The following is a 24,677-nucleotide window of genomic DNA, read 5'->3' as shown; positions in this document are numbered from 1 at the left end:
CTCTTAGCCAACTTCTAAGGACCCATCAATCCCAAACATTTCGAATTTACTAACCAATTTGCAATGTGGCACCGTTTCAAATGTTTTCTGAAAGTCTAAATATGCAACATCCACAGAACTACCCTCATCCACTGCCTGTGTCACCTCGTCAAAGGCTCTATTAAATTTTTCAGTCACAGCCTGCCCTTGACAAAGCCATGTTGATTGTCTAGTATTAACTTATTTTTCTCAAAGTGTATATTTACCTTATCTCAAATTATGGCCTCTATTAGTTTTCCCACTATTGATGTCAAGCTGACAGGTCTGTACGTTCCTGGGTATTCCTTTGCCCCTTTCTTGAACAATGGTGTCATATTTGCAATCTTCCAGTCCCCCGACCAATCCAGTGTTCAGAGAGACCTGGAAAATTTCTGTCAACAGCTCCGCAATTTGCTTCCTTACGTCTCTCAGTAATTTGGATGCATCCCATTGGGCTTGGCGACTTCTCTCTTTGCAGTGCTGCCAGGTTTTTAGCACCTCTTTATCTAACACTGTATTGCTCAAACACCCATATTTTTAACGGGGCTGTTGTCACCATCTTCTAACTTGGTAAAGGCAGAAGCAAAGTTCTTCTGCGGAAGAGGTGGCCGGTATAAGAGGGTCAGCTTGCACTTGAACAGGAGGGGGTCCAATATCCTTGCGGGGAGATTTGTTGGTGCTACCGGGACGGGACGGGAGGGCGGTTAAATTAGTTTGGTGGAAAATCAGGAATTCTGAGTAAGAGAGGAACCAATGAGAATTCAGGAGAAAATACAGCAGCCAACAAGAGCAAGTTCAGTAGTCAGGATAGCCAAAGACCCAGTAAAAGGAGAGAAAAGACTTCTGGTTTAAACTAAAATAGAGAATCTGGTGAATTGGTGCAAAGGCAATAATCTCTCCTTTAATGTCAGTAAAATGAAGGAAATAGTCATTGACCTGAGGAACTGTAATGGAGGACATGCCCGAGTCTACATTTGGTTTGGTTTGATTTGATTTGATCTATTATCACACATATTAGCATACAGTGAAAAATATTGTTTCTTGTGCATAATACAGACAAAGCATACCATTCAAACAGAAGGAAATGAGAGAGTGCAGAATGTAGTGTTATAGCCATAGTTAGGGTATTGAGAAAGGTCAACTTAATGCAAGGTAGGTCCATTCAGAAGTCGGATGGCAGCAGGGAAGAAGCTGTTCTTGAGTCTGTTGGTACGTGACCTCAGATTTTTGTATCATTTTCCCGATGGAAGCGACAATGTCAGGGATGCATGGGGTCCTTAATTATACTGGCTGCTTCGCCAAGGCAGCATAGACAGAGCCAATGGATGGGAGGCTGGTTTGCTGGATGGATTGGGTTGCATTTGTGACCCTTTTTAGTTCCTTGCAGTCTTGGGCAGAACAGGAGCCATACCAAGCTGTGATATAACCAGAAAGAATGCTTTCTATGGGGCATCTGTAAAAGTTGGTGAGAGTCGTAGCGGACATGCCAAATTTCCTTAGTCTTCAGAGAAAGTAGAGGCATTGGTAGGGCTTTCTTAACTATAGCGTCGGCATGGGGGGACCAGGACAGGTTGTTGGTGATCTGGAAACCTAAAAACTTGAAGCTCTTGGCCCTTTCTACTTCATCACCGTTGGTGTAGACAGGGGCATGTTTTCTTTTATGCTTCCTGAAGTAGATGACAATCTCCTTTGTTTTGTTGACACTGAGGGAGAGATTACTGTCGCTGCACCAGATTCTCTATCTCACTCCTGTACTCTATCTTGTCATTGTTTGAGATCCGACCTACGATGGTGGTGTCATCAGCAAACTTGAAAATCACGTTGGAGAGGAATTTGGCCACACAGTCATAGGTGCGTAAGGAGTAGAGTAGGGGGCTGAGAACACAGCCTTGTGGGGCACCGGTGTTGAGGATGATCGTGGAGGAGGTGTTGTTGCCTATCCTTACTGATTGTGGTCTGTGGGTTAGGAAGTTCAGGGTCCAATCACAGAGGGAGAAGCTGAGGCCCAGGCCATGGAGTTTGGAGATGTGTTTCGTAGGAATAGTGGTATAGAAGGCTGAGCTGTAGTCAATAAATAAATCTGACATAGGTGCCTTTGTTATCTAGATACTCCAGGATTGAGTGCAGGGCCAGGCAGATGGCGCCTGCAGTGGACCTGTTGCAGTGATAGGCGAACTGTAGTGGATCCAGGCAGTCCAGGAGGCTGGAACTGATTCATGCCATAACTAGCCTTTTGAAGCGCTTCGTAATGACGATGTCAGAGTCAGTGGACCATGGTCATTAAGGCATGATGCCTGGTTTTACTTTGGTACTGGGATGATGGTAGTCTTCTTGAAGCAGATAAGGACCTCAGATTGTTGTCAAGAGAGGTTGAAGATGTCTGTGAATACCCCCACCAGCTGATCCTCGCAGGATCTGAGTGCTTGTCTGAGTATCCCACTTTCCGTGGGTTGACCTTCGAGAAAGCTTTTCTGACAACACAGTGGTCACCTCAGATACAGGTTCATCCAGGCCTTCCAGGGCGGAGGGCATGCTCTTGCTGACTTCTTGCTTAAAACAGGCATGGAATGCATTGAGCTCATCAGGGAGAGGTGTGTTGGAGCCAGCAATTTCATATGCCTTCATCTTGTAGCCTGTTATGTCTTGCAGACCTTGCCACAGATGGCAGGGGTCTGTGTGGCTTGCCTGGGAGTCTAGCTCGGTCCGGTACTGTCTTTTGGCATCTTTGATGGATCTCCTGGATACATCAAAAAGGATGAAGTGGAGATCATCGAGAGCTTCAAGTTTCTTGGTGTTCAGATCACTAACAACTTGTCTCTGCACATTACAGTTAAGAAAGCCTCTAATTTCTCAGGAGGCTAAGGAAATTTGGCATGTCTGCTATGACTCTCACCAACTTTTACAGATGCATCACAGAAGGTATCGTTCCTCGGTGTATACAGCTTGGTATGGACCCTGCTCTGTCCAAGACCACAAAAAAACTACAAAAGGTTATAAATGCAGCCCAGTCCATCACACAACTTAGCCACTTGCCTGTCTCAGAAAAGCAACCAGCATAATCAAGGACCCCACACACCCCAGACATACTTTCTTCCACCTTCTTCTGTCAGGAAAAAGATACAAAAGTCTGAGGTCATGTACCAACCGACTCAAGAACAGCTTCTTCTCTGCTGTCATCAGATTTTGAATAGACCTACCTCATATTAAGTTGATCTTTCTTTGCACCCTAGCTAAGAATGTAATCTACACTCTGCGTCCTCTCTTCTCCTTCTCTATGAACGGTATACTTTGGCTGCATAATGCAAACAAATCAATACTTTTCACTGTGCTCCAAAACATGTGACAATAATAAATTAAATCAAATTCCATTTATTTCAACTCTCAAGGGTTTAACAGGTAAGGCAGATGAGCTCAGAGCATGGTTTGGCTCTGGGGACTGAGATATTATCACCATAATGAAACATGGCTGAAAGAAGGGCAGGACTGGCAGCTCAATGTTCCGGGATATGGATGCTACAGGGGTGACAGGTAATTGGGGAGGGGTTTTGCTAAAAGAGGTTAGGTACAATAACAGTCCTTAGAAAGGATGTTCTTGGGAGTGAATGAGATCATATGGGTAGAGTTTAGAAACAAGGGATGGTCACTCTGATTATAGAATCTCTGCAGTACAGAAGGATTGGCCCTTTGAGTCCGCACCGACCACAATCCCACCCAGACCCTATCCCCATAACCCCATATATTTATCCTTGCTAGTCCGCCTGACACTCAGGGGCAATTTAGCATGGCAAATCAATCTAACCTGCACATCTTTGGACTGTGGGAGGAAATTGAAGCACCCGGAGGAAACCCACGCAGACATGGAGAGAATGTGCAAACTCCATACAGACAGTGACCCAAGCTGGGTATTGAACCGGGATCCCCGGCATTGTGAGGCAGTAGCGGGGAGGTCTGGACTGTATTATAGACCTCCCCAATAGCCAGCAGGAACCAGAGGAGCAAATGTGTAGAGAAATTGGAGATAGTTGTTAGAATAATAGGGTAGTATTCGTGGGAGATTTAGGGCCTGGACGGAGCGGAATTTGTTCAAAGTATCAATATATAGAGAGGAAGATGCAATACTGGACCTCCTCTTAGGAAATGAGGTGGAGCAAGTGACTTAGGTATCAGTCAGGGCACACTTTGGGTTCAGTGACCATAACATTACTAGTTTAAAAATAGTGAAAAGACAGGACAGGTCCACAGGTTAAGGTCCTAAACTGGAGCACAGCCAATTTTGGGGGCTTTATGCAGGATCTAGCAGAGGTTGATTGGGTGAGAGGTTGTTTGAAGAGAACAAAACAACTGGCAAATGGGAGGCTTTTAAAAGTCCGATATCAAGAATCTAGGGGCAGTATCTTCCTGTTAGGGTAAAGGGAAAGGCTGACAAGTTTGGGGGCCCCCGACTGATGAGGGAGATTGAGGCACTGGTCAGGAGAAAAACGAAAGCGTGCATTTAGGCAATTGGAGACAAGTGAATCCCTCGATGACTATAAAAGGTGTTAGAGTACACTGATGAAGGAAGTCAGGAGGACAAAAATAGGTTATGAGATGAATTTGGCAGGTAAAGTTAAAGAAAATTTCAAGAGGTTATAGCGCTATGTTAAGAGTGAAAAGATGGCTAGGGAGAGAATATGTCCTCTTAAAAATCGTGATGTGGATATGCCGGCGTTGGACTGGGGTAAACACAGTAAAAAGTCTGACAACACCAGGTTTTAGTCCAACTGACTTATTTGATAGTAAACTCACAAGCTTTCGGGTTAGTCCCTTCGTCAGGTGAATGGAGAGTTCTGGCCTCAGACAGAGCATATAAAGCACAGACAGTTTAGAGATTACTGATTAGAATGCGAATCTTTACACCTAACCTGCTGTTCAAGTCCTGAAGTGGCTGACAATGTGTGTGGAAGGAGCACTGATCACAGGTTAAAGAGATGTGTATTGTCTCCAGACAGTACAGTAAGTGAGGTTTTGCAAACCCAGGCAAGTCACAGGGGTTACAGATAGTGCGACATGAACCCAAGATCCGCACACATGAGGACGGTCTCAACAGGGATCTTGGGTTCATGTTCATGCTTTAGATTGGTTTCACAGGTCGCCACAACATCGAAGTCCGAAGGGCCTGTACTGCGCTGTAACGTTCTACGTAGTAGGGTGGTTAATAGTAAAGAAGATGGCTGTAGGTGACAGGAAGATATAGATGGGTTGGTCAGATGGGCAGAGCAGTGGCAAATGGAATTTAACCATGATAAGTGTGAGGTGATGCAGTTTGGGAGATGTAACAAGTACTTAATGAATGGTATGGAAGCTCAGAGCAACAGATGCATCTTGGGATATTTATTCACAGATTCCTGAAGGTGGCAGGGCAGGTTAATAGGAGAGTTAAGAAGTCATATGGGACACTTGCTTTTATCAGTTGTGGAATAGAGTACAAGAGCAAGGAGGTAATGTACAGAATGTTGGTTAGGAAACAGCTGGAGTGCAGTTCTGGTCACCTCACTATAGGTCACTATCTGTCAGCTCACTATCTGTCCAAAAAAGTGACAAGAGTGTCATAAGATTGCACTTTCAAACTCGCCCAAAATGGTTTGAAACTCTCCTGTATTCTCGCTCAATTGGCATTTCCGATTTTTTGGTAAGATTGCACCATATGACTGAGATATTTATAATACTCTTTCAGATATTTTACGAATGAATGCATAATTGCAAAACATCCACTGACTATGCAGTGCACTAGTCCCAGGACAGTCTTCATTCTAACTAGTTGTCTCAGAGCAGGAACTATGATGGTCTTTCTCTTTGATTGCCTATTCCTTCCTGCCTGCACCAATACTGTGCGTCTCTTTCCCCAGCCCCTTACTTGAGTCTCTGTGCAACCTCTAATAATGTGCCATCTTTCCTTTACCTCACTTCCATTCTTTGTGTAAGTCTTTCCCTCCAATGTCAAACGAACACAACCCTGTCTCGTATTTCTGCATCCCCTCCAAACTGTACAGTTCTGTTCCCATTCACACTCTACTGTGCCTGCATATTCCAGCGTCCCACCCTTGGTCTCCCCCTCTGCCTGCCTCACTCCCTCCCCTCTCCCTGACATTGTTTCTCTTTCCAACCTCACCTGAGCCTATTCTACCCTGTGTCATCTTAATCTTTCCCCCTCTCCCATCCCTAATTTTAACTATTCTATTCTGGGTCATCTTTACTCAAACATCAAAGAAAAGTACACCACAGGAACAGGCCCTTTGGCTCTCCAAGACTGCCTAAACTAAAACTGTATGCACTTACAGTTGTGTCCTTCTATTCCCACCCTATTCATGCATTCAGCTAGCTGCCTCTTAAATGCTGCTATTGTACCTGTCCCCACCACCTCCCCTGGCAGTACATTCAGCTCGCATTCTCCAGACTCCCTCATTCCCTACCCCGGTCGCAATGCTGCTCTCTGTCTGGGTTCCAGCACAGCTTGAAGCCATAGTGAACATCCTCCTGAACAGTGGAAAAAATCAGCAAGGGGAGTAATACCACACCCGCACCAGTGTAGTGTCTCACTGGCATTGTTGAGAACCTGTAGAGGCTCCAAAATTTGCATTCACATGAAAATCATGAGCAAAGTGAGGGCTGTCAGCAGCATACTACATATATCCAAACATGTGGCAGACTAGTCTCATTTCCCGGTGATACTGCACAGAATTGGTCTATGTGATTCCAGCATTTTTAATTATTTTTAATGAGTAGGTAATAAATGCAAATGAGATGGCTGCCCTGGCTCAGCAGGATACCCAACCTGCCATCTGCCTGCATTGAAAATTATCAGCAGAAAATTCCAAACTGTTTTCCTGATGGCTGATATTTCCAATATCCTTACTCAAAGTTTTCCAGTCATGCCTGATACAGAAGCCAATGCAGACTGGATGGGAAAATTCTGCTCACACATCCCGCATGAAGTGCTTTTGAATTCTTACATATCCTATACTCAACGCTTTTCATCAGACCAGCTGCTGATCAGTGTAGCTGTGATTGTCAATTTTCAATCATAATGTAACAGTGATAAAGTCAGTAAACAGTCTGACAAATGATTATATTCATTTCAGTCTCCAACACAATGCCACTCCAAACCTATTCTTTTGATAAAGGATCAACTGCTTGAATTACCAGCCAGGTCTCTCCTGCCTATTTCCACTAGGCCTTCATACAGCCCTTTAATTGGATTTTCTCCAGATGTGATCACACCGGACAGCCAAATCAGTAGCATTCTGTGTCCGTGCTCCTTGTAACTTTTAGAACCTGTTGATAAGAGAAATGCAAACATCTTTAAATATTATGCACAGTCAATGTGATCACATAATGATTAAAACTGCTGAATTATTTCAAACCACTCTGTGGCATAGTGGTACAGAGGTTAGCACTGCTACCTCACATTGCCAGGGACCTGGGTTCCAATCTGGCCTTGGGTGACTGTCTGTGTGGATTTTACATATATTCTCCCCGGGTCAGCTTAGATTTACTCTGGATACTCCGGTTTCCTCCCACAGTCTAAAGTGGTGTAAGTTAGGTGGATTGGCCATGCTAAATTGCCTCTTAGTGTCCAAAATGTGAGGGTTAGGTGGGTTAGTCATGCTAAATGTGCAGGGTTACGGGAATAGGACAGGGGTGAGCCTGGACATGATACTCTTTGGAAAGTCGGTATAGAATTGATGGGCTGAATGGCCTTCTTCTGCATTCTAGGGATTCTATGGATTATGGAATATTTGACAAATCTCCAATGCCTCACAGATGCAGTGACCTTGAAACTAATTTAGGGAAAGAAAGAGTGAAAGGACCTGCTCAAAGAGAGAATGATGTGGCTGGATAGCCAACAGCAACAGTGACAATGTGAATCAAGCATTTTGGGAATTTTGGTCAACTTGTGTTACACACATGCGCAGGTCAGAGAAGGCTGAAACAAGTCATGACTTGCCCAGTGAGATGTGACCTAACACTTCCTGTGTTGATCAAATAAGGATGGTTGTTTGGACTAGTGCCAGACTTCCTGGCGCCGATTTTTCCCATCCTATTCCAAATATGCTGAGGCTACATGATTAACATGACGTTTGCTATTAACATTTGGGAGTTCTTTACGAGGAACTCCATTGGCTATAATCAAACATTGCAATCAGTTTCTGGTGGTATCACTGGCTGAGTGCCAGAGAACTTTCTGGGAAGTTTTAGGATAAAGGATGTGCCTTGAGTCTTTGACCTCAACGGAAACGCGAGAAACGCCACTGCAACGTGTGTCCTGAAGACATCTTCGGAGAAAGACAAAGAAACCATGAGGAAGATTCAAACCGGAGGGTAAGCTTGGCCAAGCGGGTAGTATTTGTTTTCACTCAGAGGCTTAAAGTTAGGTTAGAATTGCAGAATCATACAGTGTAAAGAAGCCATTCAGCTTGTTGAGTCTGCAACAACATGCGAGGAACACCTGACCTCCCACCTAATACCATTTACTACCAACTGGCACAAAGCCTTGAATGTTGTGGTGTGTCAAGTGTTCATTCAGGTACTTTTTAAAGGATTCTGAGGCAACTTGCCTCTATCACTCTTCAAGAAACGCATTCCAGACCTTCATCACCCTCTGGGTAAAAAAGATTTTCTTCATATCCCCCTAAACCTCCTGCCCTCACCTTGAACCTATGTCCCCTTGTGACTGACCTTTCATCTGATGAAGGAGCAGCACTCCGAAAGCTTGTGATTCCAAATAAACCTGCTGGACTTTAACCTGGTGTTGTGAGACTTCTTACTGTGTCCACCTCAATCCAATGCTGGCATCTCCATCTCAATAGAGTCATAGTCATAGCGTCGTACAGCGCAGTAAAGGCCCTTTGGCCTTTAACTGCCACTAAAGTTGCACTAATCCCATTTTCCAACATTTGTCTTACATCACTGAATGCTATGATGTTTCAAGTGCTCATCCAAATACTTTTTAAACATTGTTGAGTTTCCAGCCTTCACTACCTTCCCAGACAGTGCATTCCAGATTCCCACCACCCTCTGAGTGAAAAGAAGATTTTCTCAAATCCCCTCCGAAACTCCTGCCCCTTACCTAACACTATGCTCCTCACGATTGACCTCTCAACCAAGGAGAACAGTTGCTTCCTATTCACCCTGGCCATATCCCTCATAATCTTATACACCTCAATCATGTCCCCCTCAGCCTTCTCTGCTCTAAAGAGAAAAATCCAAGCCTATCTAGTCTCTTCTTCTACCTCAAATGCTCCATTCCATCCTGGTGAATCTCCTCTGTATACCATTGTGTCCTATTATTAAGCTTGTTTCAGCTCCAACTCATCAATGAATTCCATAAATTTCAACCTTCTCAATGACTCTCCATTCTAGGATCTTGTCAAAAGCTTTGCAAACATCCATATAGAGTACATCAACTTCCCTTAATCTTCCAAATGTGATTGTGCACTCAATCACATTTTCAAAAAATCCAATCAAATTTGTAACGCATGATCTCCCTCTGACAAAGCCATGCTGACTAATTAACCCATGCTTTTCAAGTGGAGAATAATTTTCTTCTTCAGAATTTGCTGCAATAGTTTCTCTATCACTGACGTGACAGACTCACTCGTCTGTAATTTCCTGGTTGACCTCCACCAGCCTTCTTGGAAAGTGAAACTACAGTAACCATCCTCTGGTACTTGCCCTGTTGCCAAAGAGGAATTAAAAATTTGTGTCAGAGCTCCTGTAATTTCCTGCCTCCCATAGCTCATCATTTCCTACGTCAAATAGTGCAAGTTCCTCACAGTCCTTTTTCCTGAACTGTGTACCTAAGTTCCCCTTTTCCTGAGTGAAGACGATGCAATGTATTCAGATAATACATTTCCAATGTCCACATGTTAACATTATGACACTTTTGTAAATAGACCATTCTTGTATTTGAATGAGATTCAGTGTAGCTTATGTGTGATTGATAGTTCCCCTCCCCATCATCTTCAAAGGGATACCCCAGGCTGGGTCTATGTATCCCAGAATCACGCATATGCAGGGTAACATAGGGATTTGCCAGGGCTCTTGTGAGCCATGTGCAAGAAATCTCCCATGCACCCTGAACCTGTACTCTTCACACATTCATCTGTTCCAAAGCCCTAGTGAGGACAGTGTGCTGGTCTACTCCTTTTGTTGTCCAATTGTATCTGTTGCTGAAGGAAGAGGGAATAACTCCCTGGGGATGGGGGAAGAGGTGAATCACAACTGGATGGATTAGGGATGCTGGGTGACAGTGCACGTTCACTGAGATTTTATGCAAGCGGTAAACTAGTTTTACAACTCCTGCCACATTGTCTGCACACCCGCTCTGCCATTAAACTCTCTGAGGGAAAAGCCCACCCATAATGTGGTTGATTCTTAACTGTACTCTGAAATGGCCGAGCAACCATTTAGGCTGTAAGGACAAAAAATGTTGGCCTTGCCAGTCGTGCTCACATGTTGTGAAGGAACAGAAAAGGTTGAGCTTTGCGAGTCTCCTGGTGCCTTTGCCTCAGTTGCTTTTTGTGAACATGCAGCCATCAGCCACTGGGAGAGTTATGATCATCCCCCATCTCATGACAGCCTCGTAATTCAAGTGTTCCTTCAGAAGAGTTGGTCACACTGTCAGTGACAGGGAGGAGTTAATTCTCAATATGCAAAATTGAGGAGGAGGACAATCACACCTGGGAAAGTATTACCACACCCAAGGCGCAGGGATTACTGTGGAAGGAGGAAAATCACTATCTCAAAAACAGAAAATGCTGGAAAATCTCATCAGGTCTGACAGCAAGGCCAACATTTTTTGTCCTTTTCTTACAGCCTAAATGGTTGCTCGGCCATTTCAGAGGACAGTTAAGTATCAACCACATTATGGGTGAGCTTTTCCCTCAGAGGGTTTAATGGCAGGGCGGGTGTGCAAACAATGTGGCAGGAGTTGTAAAACTAGTTTACTGCTTGCGTGAAGAGAGAAGAGAGCCAATACTTCGAGTCTGGATGACCCTTTGTCAGTAGCAGTAGGTCCTGCTCATTGGTTTTAGAGTGAATCCTGCTAGGGCACATTGCAGTGCTCAGAGTGTGCGAGATTCATTCTGAAAATCATGCTAAAAAATTCAGCAGGCGTTACTCCAGTTTTCATGTGGATTGAGGACTTGGAATATTTTTGGGAGCATCCTAGCCAACATCTTTCATCACAATTGTTAATTCCTTCTTTAACCAGTGATGCAATTACACCATCTTTTTTTTTGTCTGTGCTGTCTAAATATTGAGTATCCCCTGGATGTTCAATTCCCATCCCTGGTCCCTGGAAACATGCCCTGCAGGTATGTTTCCATGATCCTGACTACGCCATACCCATTTACACCCACTTTATTGTGAATGCTCCATGTGTTAAGGCTTGACGTTTTGACACTACTTGTCCTATTTTTCACTGTGGCTCTGTTTGATTCTGGCCCTTGATTCTTAGAACGTGGAACAGTACAGCACAGTACAGGCCCTTCGGCCCTCAATGTTGTGCCAAGCCATGTCCAAACCCAAGATCAAGCTATCCCACTCCTTATCATTCTGGAGTGCTCCAAGTGCCTATCCAATAACCGCTTGAAAGTTCCTAAAGTGTCCAATTCCACTATCACAGCAGGCAGTGCATTCCACACCCCAAACACTCTGAGTAAAGAATCTACCTCGGACGTCCCTCCTATATCTCCCACCATGTGACCACTAGTAACAGCTACATCCACCCGAGAAATAGTCTCTGCACGTCCACTCTAACAATCCCCCTCATCATCTTATAAACCTCTATTAAGTCACTTCGCATCCTCCTCCACTCTAAAAAGAAAAGTCCCAGCTCCCTCAACCTTTCCTCATAAGACCTACCCTCCAAACCAGGCAGCATCCTGGTAAATCTCCTCTGCACTCTCTTCAATGCTTCAACATCCTTCTCATACTGAGGTGACCAGAACTGCACACAATATTCCAAATGTGGTCTCAACAAGGTCCGGTATAGTTGCAGCATAATCCCACAGCTCTTAAACTCAAACCTTCTGTTAACAGACACTAACACACTATAAGCCTTCTTCACGGATCTATCCACTTGAGTGGCAACCATCAGAGATCTGTGGATATGAACCCCAAGATCTCTCTGTTCCTCCAGAGATCCTCAGAATCCTGCCGTTGACCCTGTAATCTGCATTCAAGTTTGTCCTACCAAAATGAATCACCTCGTATTTATCAGAATTAAACTCCATCTGCCACTTTTCTGCTCAGCTCTGCATCCTATCATCCTTCTGCCTATCACTCTTTTATTCACCTTAATGTCTGCTGTTCTTGATTCCCTCTCCTCGGACTTCTTGCAAAGATTCCCATCTCATGTCATTTTAGTTTAAGCCCTCCTCAACCACTCGAGCAAATACTCCCCCAAGGACATCAGTCCTAGTCCTGGCAAGATGTAACCCATCCAATTTGTCCTGGTCCCATCACCCCCAGAACCAGTCCAAATGCCCCAGGAATTTGAAACCCTACCCCTCACATCATCTCTTCAGCCACAAATTCATCTGATATATTGGTGGCACAGTAGTTAACACTGCTGCCTCTCAGCACCTGGAACCTGGGTTCAATTCCACCCTTGGGTGACTGTGTGTGGAGTTTGCGCATTCTCCCCTTTTCTGCATGGGTTTCCTCTGGGTGCTCCGTTTTCTCCCACGGTCCAAAGATGTGTGGGTGAGGTTGATTGGCTATGCTCGAGAGGCCATTTCCCCCCAACAGTATCTAAAGTGGTATGTCTGTTTTACATGGGAATGATGTAGAGATGGACTGGGGTAAACACAATAAGAAGTCTCACAACACCAGGTTAGAGTCCAGGTTGGACTTCTTACTGTGTTTACATGGAAATGGCCATAGGACAGCTAGCACTGCCTGCTTAGTCCTCTTGCTCTGTCTGGCAGTTATCCATTCCCTTCATCCCTGTGGAGTCGAGCCTGTGACGATCTCTCAATATGTGCTATCCACCATACTCTGCACCTCATGAAGGCTCCACACCATCCCCAGCTGCCATTCTAGTTTCAAAACCTGGACTTCCTGGGGCTGCAGCTGGAGACACTTCCTGCACACATGCTGACCCCTGACACTGGAAAACTTCCTCATGTCCCACATTGAACAGGAGGCGCATTCCACGGTTTTGAGCTTTCCAGCCATGGCTTACCCTTTAAAGTGAAACCTTTTGGAAGCTTAATATCAACTATATATAAATTACCCTCAAGTCTTTCTTCCCTGATCCTCAGGATACTTCAGAATTCAAACTATAAAGCACAAAAAGACCTTACAAATTATCTGTGATGGAAGTAGCAAATACTTACCCAATCTTACCCACTACACACCAATCAGCTCTCTCCCTTTTAGCCTCTACTCTTGCAGTAGGGCAGGACCACTCTCTGAAGATTAAAAAGTTAGAAAGTCAAAGAAGGCAAAAATCACCTCTTCTCCGCTACATTGAATTCCCACAGTGCTCCAAATTCTCAGATAACCACAAACACTCTGGTTGTGTCTCACCCTGCTGCTCATACACAAAACTTACTGAAGGTCTGGGTATCTAACAGGTTCAATGTTCTTGTAGTTTGTGTGGATGGGAGCAGGGACTGAAGAAAGGATGAGCAAACTGAGCACAGCACTGTGGTGCAGGGGTCCATTCTTCTGGGGGAGTAAAAAGGAACATAGCTGTTTATAATAGCGGCAGTACCGATAGGGGAATAGATACTGTTCAGTACAGTTGAAAACTTGAGTCCTGAAGTCTGACCTGGGTTGAGGACATCTCCTCAGGACTAGGGAAGAAGTTGAAATGGGAGTGGTAGATTACAGCTGTTTTGATCCATGTGAGTTCCAACGACATTGGTAGGACTAGAAAGAGGTTCTGCTGAGGGAGTATCAGTATTATGGAATAAATTAAAAAGCAGAACCACAAAAGCTACAATCTCTGAGCCATGAGCAAATTGGTGCCAGGTAAATAAGATCAGAGTTGAATGCATGACTCAAAGGTTGGTGTTGGACAAATGGATTTCAACTTATGGACTTCTATTGTGTTGAGAACATTGTACAGGTGAATTTTATAACTAGGGCTGTAGAGACAGCTTTAAACTAAATAGGTGGGGAGCAGGAGTCACACGAGGGGAGATTTGGAAATTTAAAGAGAAACAGCAAGGCAATAATGTAGGTTAGTGAGTGCACTAGGGAGAATGAGTGTGTTCAAACATAAGAGTGTATCAGGGTCAGTGTAGGGGAAAGTCATAAACAAAAAGAATTGAAGGCTCTTTAGCTGCATGAACGCTGTATTCTTAACAATGTAGATGAATTGATAGCACAGATGACTATGATATGGCAGCCATTACAGGAATGTGGTTGCAAAGTGATCATGGTTGGGACCCAAACAGTGTTTCATACTTTGGAAGGAAAGGATAAAAGGAAATCGAAACTCTGTTGATAAAGGATGCGATCAGTACAATGATGACAAATGATCTTGGATGAGTCAGTTTGGTAGAGGTAATCTGGAGCATAAATTGAGTATATCTGGGACAGATTCTCAGAACAATAAATGTTGTAAAACCAACCAAGGAACAAGCTTAATTTAGAGCTGGAAATGTGTAATGAGACAAGGTTAATTAATGACATTACAGTAAAGGATCTTTTTGGGAATGATGAACAAGATGGAATTTTACAACGCATTTGTGAGTGTAAGATTGGCTACAATAGGTTGGGAAAATAAATTAAAAGAGGAATAGCAATGAAGGACACTTAAGGAGATTTTTATAACTCAGAACAAAGATATATTCCATTGAGAAACAGAGATTCTATGAAAGTAGCCACCATGGATGGCTCTGCTGTTCAGAGGGGCAGGAGGAAAATGGGTAGCAGGCTGAAGTGCTAGGGGATTTGATAGTTACGGCGTAGACAGATGCTTCTATGGCTGCAAACATGAATCAAGGATGGTATGTTTGGTGCCAGGGTCCAGGATGTATTGGAGCGGGGGCAAAGCATTCTGGAGAGAGCACTCTTGGCCTTGGAAGAAGTGCAGAGAAGGTTCACTTGGCTGATACCGGAGATGAGGGGGTTAGCCTATGAAGAGAGATTGAATAGACTGGGCCTGTACTCGTTGGAGTTTAGAAGGCTGAGGGGGGATCTTATAGAGACGTATAAGATAATGAAGGGGATAGATAAGGCAGAGGTAGAGAGATTCTTCCTGCTTAGAAAGGATAGCAGGACTAGAGGGCATAGCCTCAAGATAAGAGGGGGGTGCAGTTTAGATCAGAGTTGAGGAGGAACTTCTTCAAAGGGTGGTGAATCTCTGGAATTCTCTGCCCGTTGAAGTGGTGGAGGCTACCTTGCTGAATATATTTATGTCACGGGTAGATAGGTTTCTGACAGGTAAGGGAATTAAGGGTTATGGGGAGAAAGCGGGAAAGTGGAACTGATTCACTTCAGATCAGCCATGATCTTACTGAATAGCGGGGCAGGCTCGAAGGGCTAGATGGCCTACTCCTGCTCCTATTTCTTATGTTCTTATGAGAGGGAAGGTGAACAGTCAGTGGGCTTGGTACACATTGGTACCAATGACAGAAGGGATGAGGACCTACAAGCTGAGTACAGGAAGTTAGATAAATTAAAATGCAGGATCTCAAATGTAGCAATCTTAGGATTACTCCCAGTCCCACATGCTAGAGAGAGCAGGAACAAGAGGATAGGCCAAATGAATATATAGCTGGAGAAATGGTGTAGCCACGAGATATTCAGATTCTTGAAGCACTGGGACCAGTTCTAGGGATGGTGAGACTTGTACAACCTGGACAGACTGCACCCAGGCAGAGCTGGGACTAATATCCTTGATGGGTTTCTGCTAATTCTATTGAGGACTACTTAAAGTAGTGTGACAGGGAATGGGATCCCAGGAGTAGGATCAGATAGGTCAGGAAATCGAGGCAGAACATTAGCTAGCAGTGTAGAAGATACAGTGACGGACTTGGAAGACATTACCAACAGCCCACGGGCAGTGGAAGAAGGCATATGTAAAGACATTTTGGATAGGTGCAGAAAGAATAGGGTTGTTGTAGTGGGAGATTTTAATCTTCCTGGAGTGGATTGGAAGGTGCTTAGAGCTGGGGGTTTGGATGGGGAGGAATTTGTAAAAAGTGTGCTGGAAGGGTCCTTGGATCAGTATGTAACTAGCCTGATTAGGGAGGGGGCTATACTGGATTTAGTTCTGGGTAATGAGCCAGGTCAGGTGGTTGAGGTTGCAGTAGGTGAACATGTGGCTAACAGTGACCACAATTCTGTCTACTTTAGGATAATAATGGAAAAAGATGAGTGCTGTCCGAAGGGGAGGGTGCTGAACTGGGGGAAGGCAAGCTATAGCCGGTATGGCATGAGCTGATAGATACTGATCGGGAGAGGTTGTTTGCGGGTAAGTCCACGTTCGGCAAGTGGGAGGCTTTCAAGGGAAAACTGAAAAGGTTGCAGGGAAGGCATGTGCTGGTTCAGAGGAAGGATGGGAAAAGTAGGATTAGAGAGCTGTGGATTACAGGGGATATTGAGGACTTGGTCAGGAAGAAGAGAGAGGCATGTGTTAGGTCTAAGCAACTGGGAACAGAGAGAGCACTGGAGGAATATAGAGAGTAGGAAGGAGCTCAAAAGGGGAGTTAGAAGGGCGAAAAGGGGGCATGAAATGGCTTTGGCGGATAGGATTAAGGAAAATCCAAAGGCATTTTACTCTTATGTTAAGAACAAAAGGGTGGTTAGAGGGAAAATTGGTCCTCTTAGGGGCGGAGGAGGGGAACTGTGCTTAGAGTCTGAGGGAATGTTGTGGATGGGTCTTTTTCTGAATGGAGGTCAGTCACCAGCGGAGTGCCTCAAGGATCTGTTCTGGGACCCTTGTTGTTTGTCATTTTCATAAATGACCTGGATGAGGAAGTGGAGGGATGGGTAAGTAAGTTCGCTGATGACACGAAGGTCGGTGGTGTTGTGGATGATCTGGAAGGATGGCAAAAGTTGCAGCAGGACATAGATAGGATGCAGGACTGGGCGGAGAAGTGGCAGATGGACTTCAACGCGGATAAATGTGTAGTCGTCCATTTTGGCAGAACCAACGGGATGAACGAGTACACTATCAAGGGCAGAAGTCTGAGTAGTGTTGAGGAGCAGAAGGATCTTGGGGTCCGGGTCCACAGGACTCTTAAATCGGCCTCGCAGGTGGAGGAGGTGGTCAAGAAGGCGTATGGTGTACTGGCCTTCATTAATCGAGGGATTGAGTTTAGGAGTCGGGAGGTAATGCTGGAACTTTATAAGACCCTTGTCAGGCCTCATTTGGAGTATTGTGCGCAGTTCTGGTCGCCTCACTATAGGAAAGATGTAGAAGCTATTGAAAGGGTGCAGAGGAGATTTACAAGGATGTTGCCTGGACTGGGAGGCATGCCTTATGAAGTTAGGTTGAGGGAGCTGGGACTCTTTTCCCTGGAGAGACGAAGGTTGAGAGGCGACCTGATAGAAGTTTACAAAATGTTGAGAGGAATAGATAGGGTGGACTCTCAGAGGCTATTTCCCCGGTTTGAAATGGTCGCTACGAGAGGACACAGATTTAAGGTGCGGGGAGGGAGGTTCAGAAGTGATGTTAGGGGTAAGTTTTTCACTCAGAGGGTGGTGAGTGAATGGAATCGGCTGCCGTCAGTGGTGGTGGAGGCGAACTCGCTGGGGTCTTTTAAAAGACTTCTGGATGAGTATATGGGGTTTAATGAGATTGAGGGTTATAGATAGGTCTGTAGGTTGGTAGGTGATGTGATCGGCGCAACTTGTGGGCCGAAGGGCCTGTTTGTGCTGTAGTGTTCTATGTTCTATGTTCTATGAATGGGGGAGATCCTGAATGAATACTTTGCGTCGGTATTCACAAAGGAGAGGGGCTTGATGTCTTGTACTGTCTTGGAGGGAGCTGTAGACCAGTTGAAAGAAATATCCATTACGAGGGAGGAAGTGTTAGGGTTTTTAGGCAGCATAAAAAGTGATAAATCTCTGGGGCCTGATGGCATTTATCTCAGGCTGCTTAGGGAGGTGAGAGATGAAATTGCTGGGCCTCTGACGCAAATCTTTGTCTCTTCTTTGGACACAGGTGAGGTCCCAGATAGCGAATGTGGTACGCTGTTTAAAAAGGGTAGTAGGGATAACCCTGGTAATTACAGGCCAGTCAGTTTGACGTCAGTGGTAGGAAAGTTATTGGAAAAAATTCTTAGGGATAGGATGTATAGGATGTTTGAGCATTGCGACCTGATTAGGGATACACAGCATGGCTTTGTTAAGGGGAAGTCTTGCCTTACGAATCTGGTAGAATTTTTTGAGGAGGTGACAAAAACGGTTGACGAAGGATGAGTCATTGATGTCATCTATATGGATTTCAGTAAGGCGTTTGACAAAGTCCCTCATGGTAGGTTGGTTGAAAAGGTTAAGGCTCATGGGATACAAGGACAGGTATCTAGATGGATTGAGAACTGGCTAGGTAACAGGAGACAGAGAGTAGTAGTGGAAGGGTCCTTTTCTAGCTGGAGGTCTGTTACCAGTGGTGTGCCGCAGGGCTCAGTACTGGGACCTCTTCTATTTGTAATATACATAAACAACTTGGAAGAGGGCGTACGTGGTGTGATCAGCAAGTCTGCAGATGACACAAAGATGGCTGGATTGGCGGGCAGTGAGGAGCAGTATCTGGCAATACAGCAGGATATTGATAGGCTGGTATATTGGGCGGATAAATGGCAGATGGAATTTAATCCTGATATATGCGAGGTGATGCATTTTGGAAGGAATAATGTAGAGGGGAATATGATAAAGGGTAGACCTATTAAGAGTATAGAAATGCAGAGACCTGGGAGTGCAAGTGCAGAAGTCTTTGAAGGTGGCAACACAGGTGGAGAAGGTTGCGAAGAAAGCTTATGGAATGCTTGCCTTTATAGGAAGGCGTATGGAGCTGGCGTCTAATGCTGCAGTTATATAGAACGTTGGTTAGACCGCATTTAGAGTACTGTGTCCAGTTCTGGTCACCTTACTACCAGAAGGACGTGGAGACCCTGGAGAGAGTGCAGATGAGGTTCACCAGGATGCTGCCTGGTATGGAAGGACTGGGTTATGAGGAAAGATTGGGTAAATTGGGGCTGTTTTCCTTAGAAAGACGGAGATTGAGGGGGGATCTAATAGAGGTGTAAGATAATGAAGGGTATAGATAGAGTAAACAGTGGCAGGCTTTTTCCTAGATTGGAGACAAATAGCACGAGGGGCCATGGGCTTAGGGTGAGGGGAGCGGGGTATAATTTGGATGCTAGAGGGAGGTTTTTCGCATAGAGGGTTGTGGGGAGTATGGAATGCACTGTCAAGTAAGATGGTGGAGGCAGGCACGCTGGACTTGTTCAAGGTGTACTTAGGTAGACACATGAGCGAAATAGGGATGGAGGGGTATAGGAGACTGTTTAAAATAAGGATCAGAGCCTCGGGACATTCCTGGAAATCAACTGTTACATGTGTTGATGTTTTTCTCTTTTACTCCACAGGTGCGTCGGTCCACCTTGTTGTCTAACGAACGGCATGCACATGGTGGGTCGTGCGTGGGCTGTTCTTGGATGTTTCGAGAGTGCCTAGTACTTTGCGTCGTTTGTGTACGCTCAAACTGGACCAGCAGACAGGCACCACGACAGCTCAGTGACTATCACTGTTTGCTGTGCAGACACATGGATTTGGGCCAGTGTCTGTGGGAGTTTGCGCATTCTCTCCATGCTTGCGTGGGTTTCCTCCCACACTCCAAAGATGTGCTCTTAGGCTGATTGATGTAACAAATTGTCCCTAAATTATTCTCCCCTCAATCTGGTTTCCAATGTGGGTGCCATAAGCGTAGACAAGGGTCATGGGTGGAAGAAGGAACTCACAATGTTAAAATGGCGGCATGGGCTCGTTGGGCCGAAGGGCCTGTTTCTCGTGCTGTGTTGTTCTTTGTTCTTACCATAGAAAAGGAAGTAGATAAAGCAGGAGCAAACGTTTTGAACTGGGGGGGGTGGGGGAAGGCAAATTTTGCAGGAATAAGAAGGGACATGCCTGAAGTGGACTGGACAACACTGCTAGAAGATACATCAGTGGAAAACCAATGGGAAGCACTAAAAATCCTAAATGTATAAAGCAGATAAAAATAAGAATGGTACTGCCAAATCTAGACTCTCCTGGCTGTATAGAGGAATAAAGGGAAGATCAAACAGAAAAAGAAAGTGTACGATAGGCACAAAGAACTACTCATTGCAGGCAGCCCAGATGCAGGGAAATGCAGGGACAGAGTATAAAAGGAAATAAATCAAAGATAGGGCATGATAAAGATTAGCAAGTTCATTAATGGTAAAAGGTTAATTAAGGAACAAGTGGGACCTATCAGAGATGAAGAAGGGAACTTGTGTGGGGATGTAGAGGCTGTGGGAAGGGTTTAAAATGAATATTTTGCCTTGTGTTTACAAAGGAAACAGATTATGCAGATATCATAGTCCAGGAGGAACAGTGTGAGATTTAAATAGGATAATCGTAAAGAGAGAGGAAGTACTTATAGAATTGGAATCCTTGAAAGCTGGTAAGTTGCCAGGGCCAGCTGGATTGTTTCTGAGGCTGCTGAAGGCGTTCAGGGAAGAGAGATAGCAGATGCTCTGAGGATGATTTTCCAATCCTCACTAGATACAGGGGAGGTACTGGAGGACTGGAGAAATGCAAATACAGTTGCATTGTTCAGAAAGGAATTGTAGGAAATGCCAAACAATTATGGGCCAGTTAGTCTTACATCAGTGGTGGGCAGATTAGTCGAATCAATCCTAAGAGGTAGGATTAACTGTCACATAGAAAGGCATGGACTAGTCAGCGGTAGTTAACATGGATTTGTTAAAGGAGCATCCAGACTCACAAATTTCATTGAATTCTTTGAGGAAGTGATGAGAAGGGCTGATGAAGGTGGTGCAGTGAGTGTTGTGTATATGGATTTTAACAAGGCACTTCACAAGGTCCCATATAGCAGATTGGTCAAATAGGTAAAAGGGGAATGTGGTGGATAAAAACTTGGCTTTGTAACAGAACACAAAGTGGGTGGTCAGTGGATGTCCTTGCCAATGGAAAGTTGTTTCAAGTTGCAAGTGTGTTCCAGAGGGCTTAGCATTGGGACCCTCACTGTCTGTGTTATATATTAACGATTTGGATGTGAATGTGGGGGACACAGCTGGGAAATTTGCAGATGACACAAAGATTGGCTGAGCTGTGGATAGTATAGAGTATAGCTACAATCTCCAAAATGATATAGATGGATTGATGGAGCGGGCGGGAAATTGCAGATGGATTTTAATACAGAGAAGTGTAAGGTTTAGGTAGGTCAAACACTTGTAAGGAGTGTACAATAAATGGGAATATATTAAGAGGGCAGATGAAGTGAAAGATCTTAGCATACAAGTATACAGGTCCATAAGAGCAGCAAAGAACAAAGAACAATACAGCACAGGAACAGGCTCTTCAGCTCACCAACCCTGCACCAAAATGTGGTTTCTATCCCTCTGTTTGCCCTTCATGTGTCTATCAAGATACATCTTGAACTTGTTAATGTGCCTGCTTCCACCACCTCCACTGGCAGTGCGCTCCAGGCATCCACTACCCACTGACCAAGAAATTTTCCCCTCACGTCTCCCCAAACTAACTACCTCTCGCCTTAAACCTGTGCCCTCTTGTAATCTATCCTTTCACCCTGGGAATAAACCTCTGACTATTCACCCTATCAATGCCTCTCATAATCTTGTAGACTTCAATCATTTCCCCACTCAGCCCCGTCTTTCCAGTGAAAACAAATCGAATTTCTCCAACCTCTTCTCATACCTAAACCCTCCAGGCCAGGTAAGATCCTGGTAAACCTTCTTTGCACCCTCTCCAAAGCATCCATGTCCTTCTAGTAGTGTGGCAACCAGAACAGCCCGCAATATTCTAAATATGACTTAACTAAAGTTTTATACAGCTGTAAGACAACTTGCCAACTTTTATACTCAATGCTCCAGTTGATGAAGGCAAGCATGCTGTATGCCTCCCGTGTTGCCACTTACAGGGATCCGTGGACCTCTATGTCTGGATCCCTTTGTACGAAGAGTTCTGCCATTTACTGTATAATTCCTACCTGAATTTAATCTCCAAAAATGCATCACCTCACATTTGTTTGGATTAAACTCTATCTGCTACTTCTCATCCATCAATTTACTAATCAGACCACTTACATTTTCTTCCAAACCATTAATACATATAAACAACAGAGGTCCCAGCACTGATCCTTGTGGAATACCAGCAGTTACTGATCTCCATTCCGAAAAGGCCCATTCTATCGCTACTCTGTCTTCTATGACTAAATAAGAAGTCTCACAACACCAGGTTAAAGTCCAACAAGTTTATTTGATAGGGGCGGCACGGTAGCACAGTGGTTAGCACTACTGCTTCACAGCTCCAGGGACCTGGGTTCAATTCCCGGCTTGGGTCACTGCCTGTGTGGAGTTTGCACATTCTCCTTGTGTCTGTGTGGGTTTCATCCAGGTGTTCCGGTTTCCTTCCACAATCCAAAGATGCGCAGGTTGGGTTGATTGGCCATGCTAAAATTGCCCCTTAGTGTCGTGAGATGCGTAGGTCAGGGGGATTAGTGAGTAAATATGTAGGGATATGGGGGTAGGACCTGGGTGATTGTGGTTGGTGCAGACTCGATGGGCTGAATGGCCTCTTTCTGCACTGTAGGGTTTCTATGATTCTAAACCCACAAGCTTTCGGAAATGCTGTTCCTTCGTCAGGTGTGTGGAAAGTTCTGATCAGAGAAGGGCGTATAAAGGCACACACAGTTTACAAAATACTGATTAGTTTGTGAGTCCCCACGGCAAATTTGCTATTCAAGTCTTAAAGATGCAGACAGTGTGAGTGGAGATAGCATTAAGCATAGGTTAAAGAGATGTGAATTGTCTCCAAACAGGACAGTAAGTGAGATGTTGCAAGCCCAAGCAAGTCATGGAGGTTACAGATAGTGTGACATGAACCCAAGATCCTGGTTGAGGCCGTCCTCATGTGTGCGGAACTTGGCTATCAGTCTCTGCTCAGCAACTCTGCACTGTCGTGTTTCGTGAAGGCCGCCTTGGAGAACGCTTACCCGAAGATCAGAGGCTGAATGCCTATGACCAAGTCAGTTCTGTATCCATTTATCCAGCACACGCTGGATCCCATGAGACTTTACCTTTTGTATTAGCCTGCCATGAGGGACCTTGGCAAATGCCATAATAAAGTCCATATAGACAACATCCATCGCCTTTCCCTCATCAATCATTCTTGTCACCATTTCAAAAAATGCAATCACGTTGGTGAGACGTGACCTTCCCCACACAAAACCATGCCTATCACTAATAAATCCATTCACTTCCAAATGCAAATAAGCCCTGTCTCTCAGAATCTTCTCCAACAGCTTCCCCATCTCTGACGTCAAGCTTACTGGCCTGCAATTACCTGAATTATCTCTGTTTCCCTTCTTAAACAAAGGAACAACATTGGCCGTTTTCCACTCCAGCAGGTCAAGTTGACGAGGTTGTATATAAAAAAGGCATATGGAATGCAGAGGTATAGAATGTAGAAGTAAAAATATTATGTTGGAATTGTATAAAACACTGGTGAGGCCACAACCGGAGTATCTTGTACAGTTCTGGTTACCACATTACAGGAAGGATGTAATTGCTTTGGAGAGAATGCAAAGGAGGTTTACAAGAATGTTACACCAGGGCTAGAAAAGTGTAGCTACAAGGAGCAATAGGACAAGTTGGGTTTATTGGTTGGGTTTCCTTAGAATATAGAAGGTTGAGAATTATGCAGTCAATGCAGAAGAGGCCCTTCAGCCCATCGAGACTGCACCAACATGCGAGGAACACCTGACCTCCCACCTAATCTTACTTCTGTTGTGGGCAAGGTTTTAGAAAGAATTATTAGGGATAGGATTTATAGTTATCTGGAGAGTAATGAATTGATTAGAGACAGTCAGCATGGTTTTGTAGCAGGTAGGTCGTGCCTTACTAACCTTATTGAGTTCTTTGAGAAAGTGACCAAAGAGGTGGATAGGGGTAAGGCAGTTGACGTGGTATATATGGATTTTAGTAAGGCGTTTGATAAGGTTCACCATGGTGGGCTTCTGCAGAAAATGCAGATAAGAACATAATAAGAACATAAGAAATAGGAGCAGGAGTAGGCCATCTAGCCCTTCGAGCCTGCCCCGCCATTCAATAAGATCATGGCTGATCTGTCGTGGCTCAGTTCCACTTTCCCGCCCTCTCCCCATAACCCTTAATCCCCTCTCTTATCAAGAACCCATCAACCTGCTTCTTAAAAATATTTAGCGAGGCAGCCTCCACCACTTCAACGGGCAGAGAATTCCAGAGATTCACCACCCTTTGAGTGAAGAAGTTCCTCCTCAACTCCGTTCTAAACCGCCTCCCCTTTATCTTGAGGCTGTGCCCCCTAGTCCTACTGTCTTTTTTGAGCGGGAAGAGTCTCTCCACCTCTATCCTATCCATCCCATTCATCATCTTATACGTCTCAATGAG

General features: G+C 44.7%; 1 protein-coding gene across 3 annotated transcripts in view; it reads right to left on the bottom strand.

The window, feature by feature from the left end:
* ankdd1a (ankyrin repeat and death domain containing 1A) overlaps positions 1-24,677 on the bottom strand; it is a 155,945-nt gene that overhangs the window by 4,489 nt on the left and 126,779 nt on the right. For 2 of the 3 annotated variants that reach the window (XM_080214097.1, XM_080214098.1), the window contains exon 14: positions 7,198-7,329. In XM_080214097.1, the coding sequence (XP_080070223.1) occupies positions 7,198-7,329 (132 nt within the window). Of the gene's footprint in view, positions 1-7,197; positions 7,330-13,400; positions 13,476-24,677 lie in introns of those variants that run through there. The other variant, XM_080214099.1, reaches the window with a different exon arrangement.

Source organism: Carcharhinus amblyrhynchos, chromosome 28 (assembly GCF_965287045.1).
Source record: "Carcharhinus amblyrhynchos chromosome 28, sCarAmb.v2.hapA, whole genome shotgun sequence".
Taxonomy (NCBI): Eukaryota; Metazoa; Chordata; class Chondrichthyes; order Carcharhiniformes; family Carcharhinidae; genus Carcharhinus; species Carcharhinus amblyrhynchos.
Note: the sequence above shows the minus strand (reverse complement) of the source record. Positions and strands in the feature narration are given on the sequence as shown.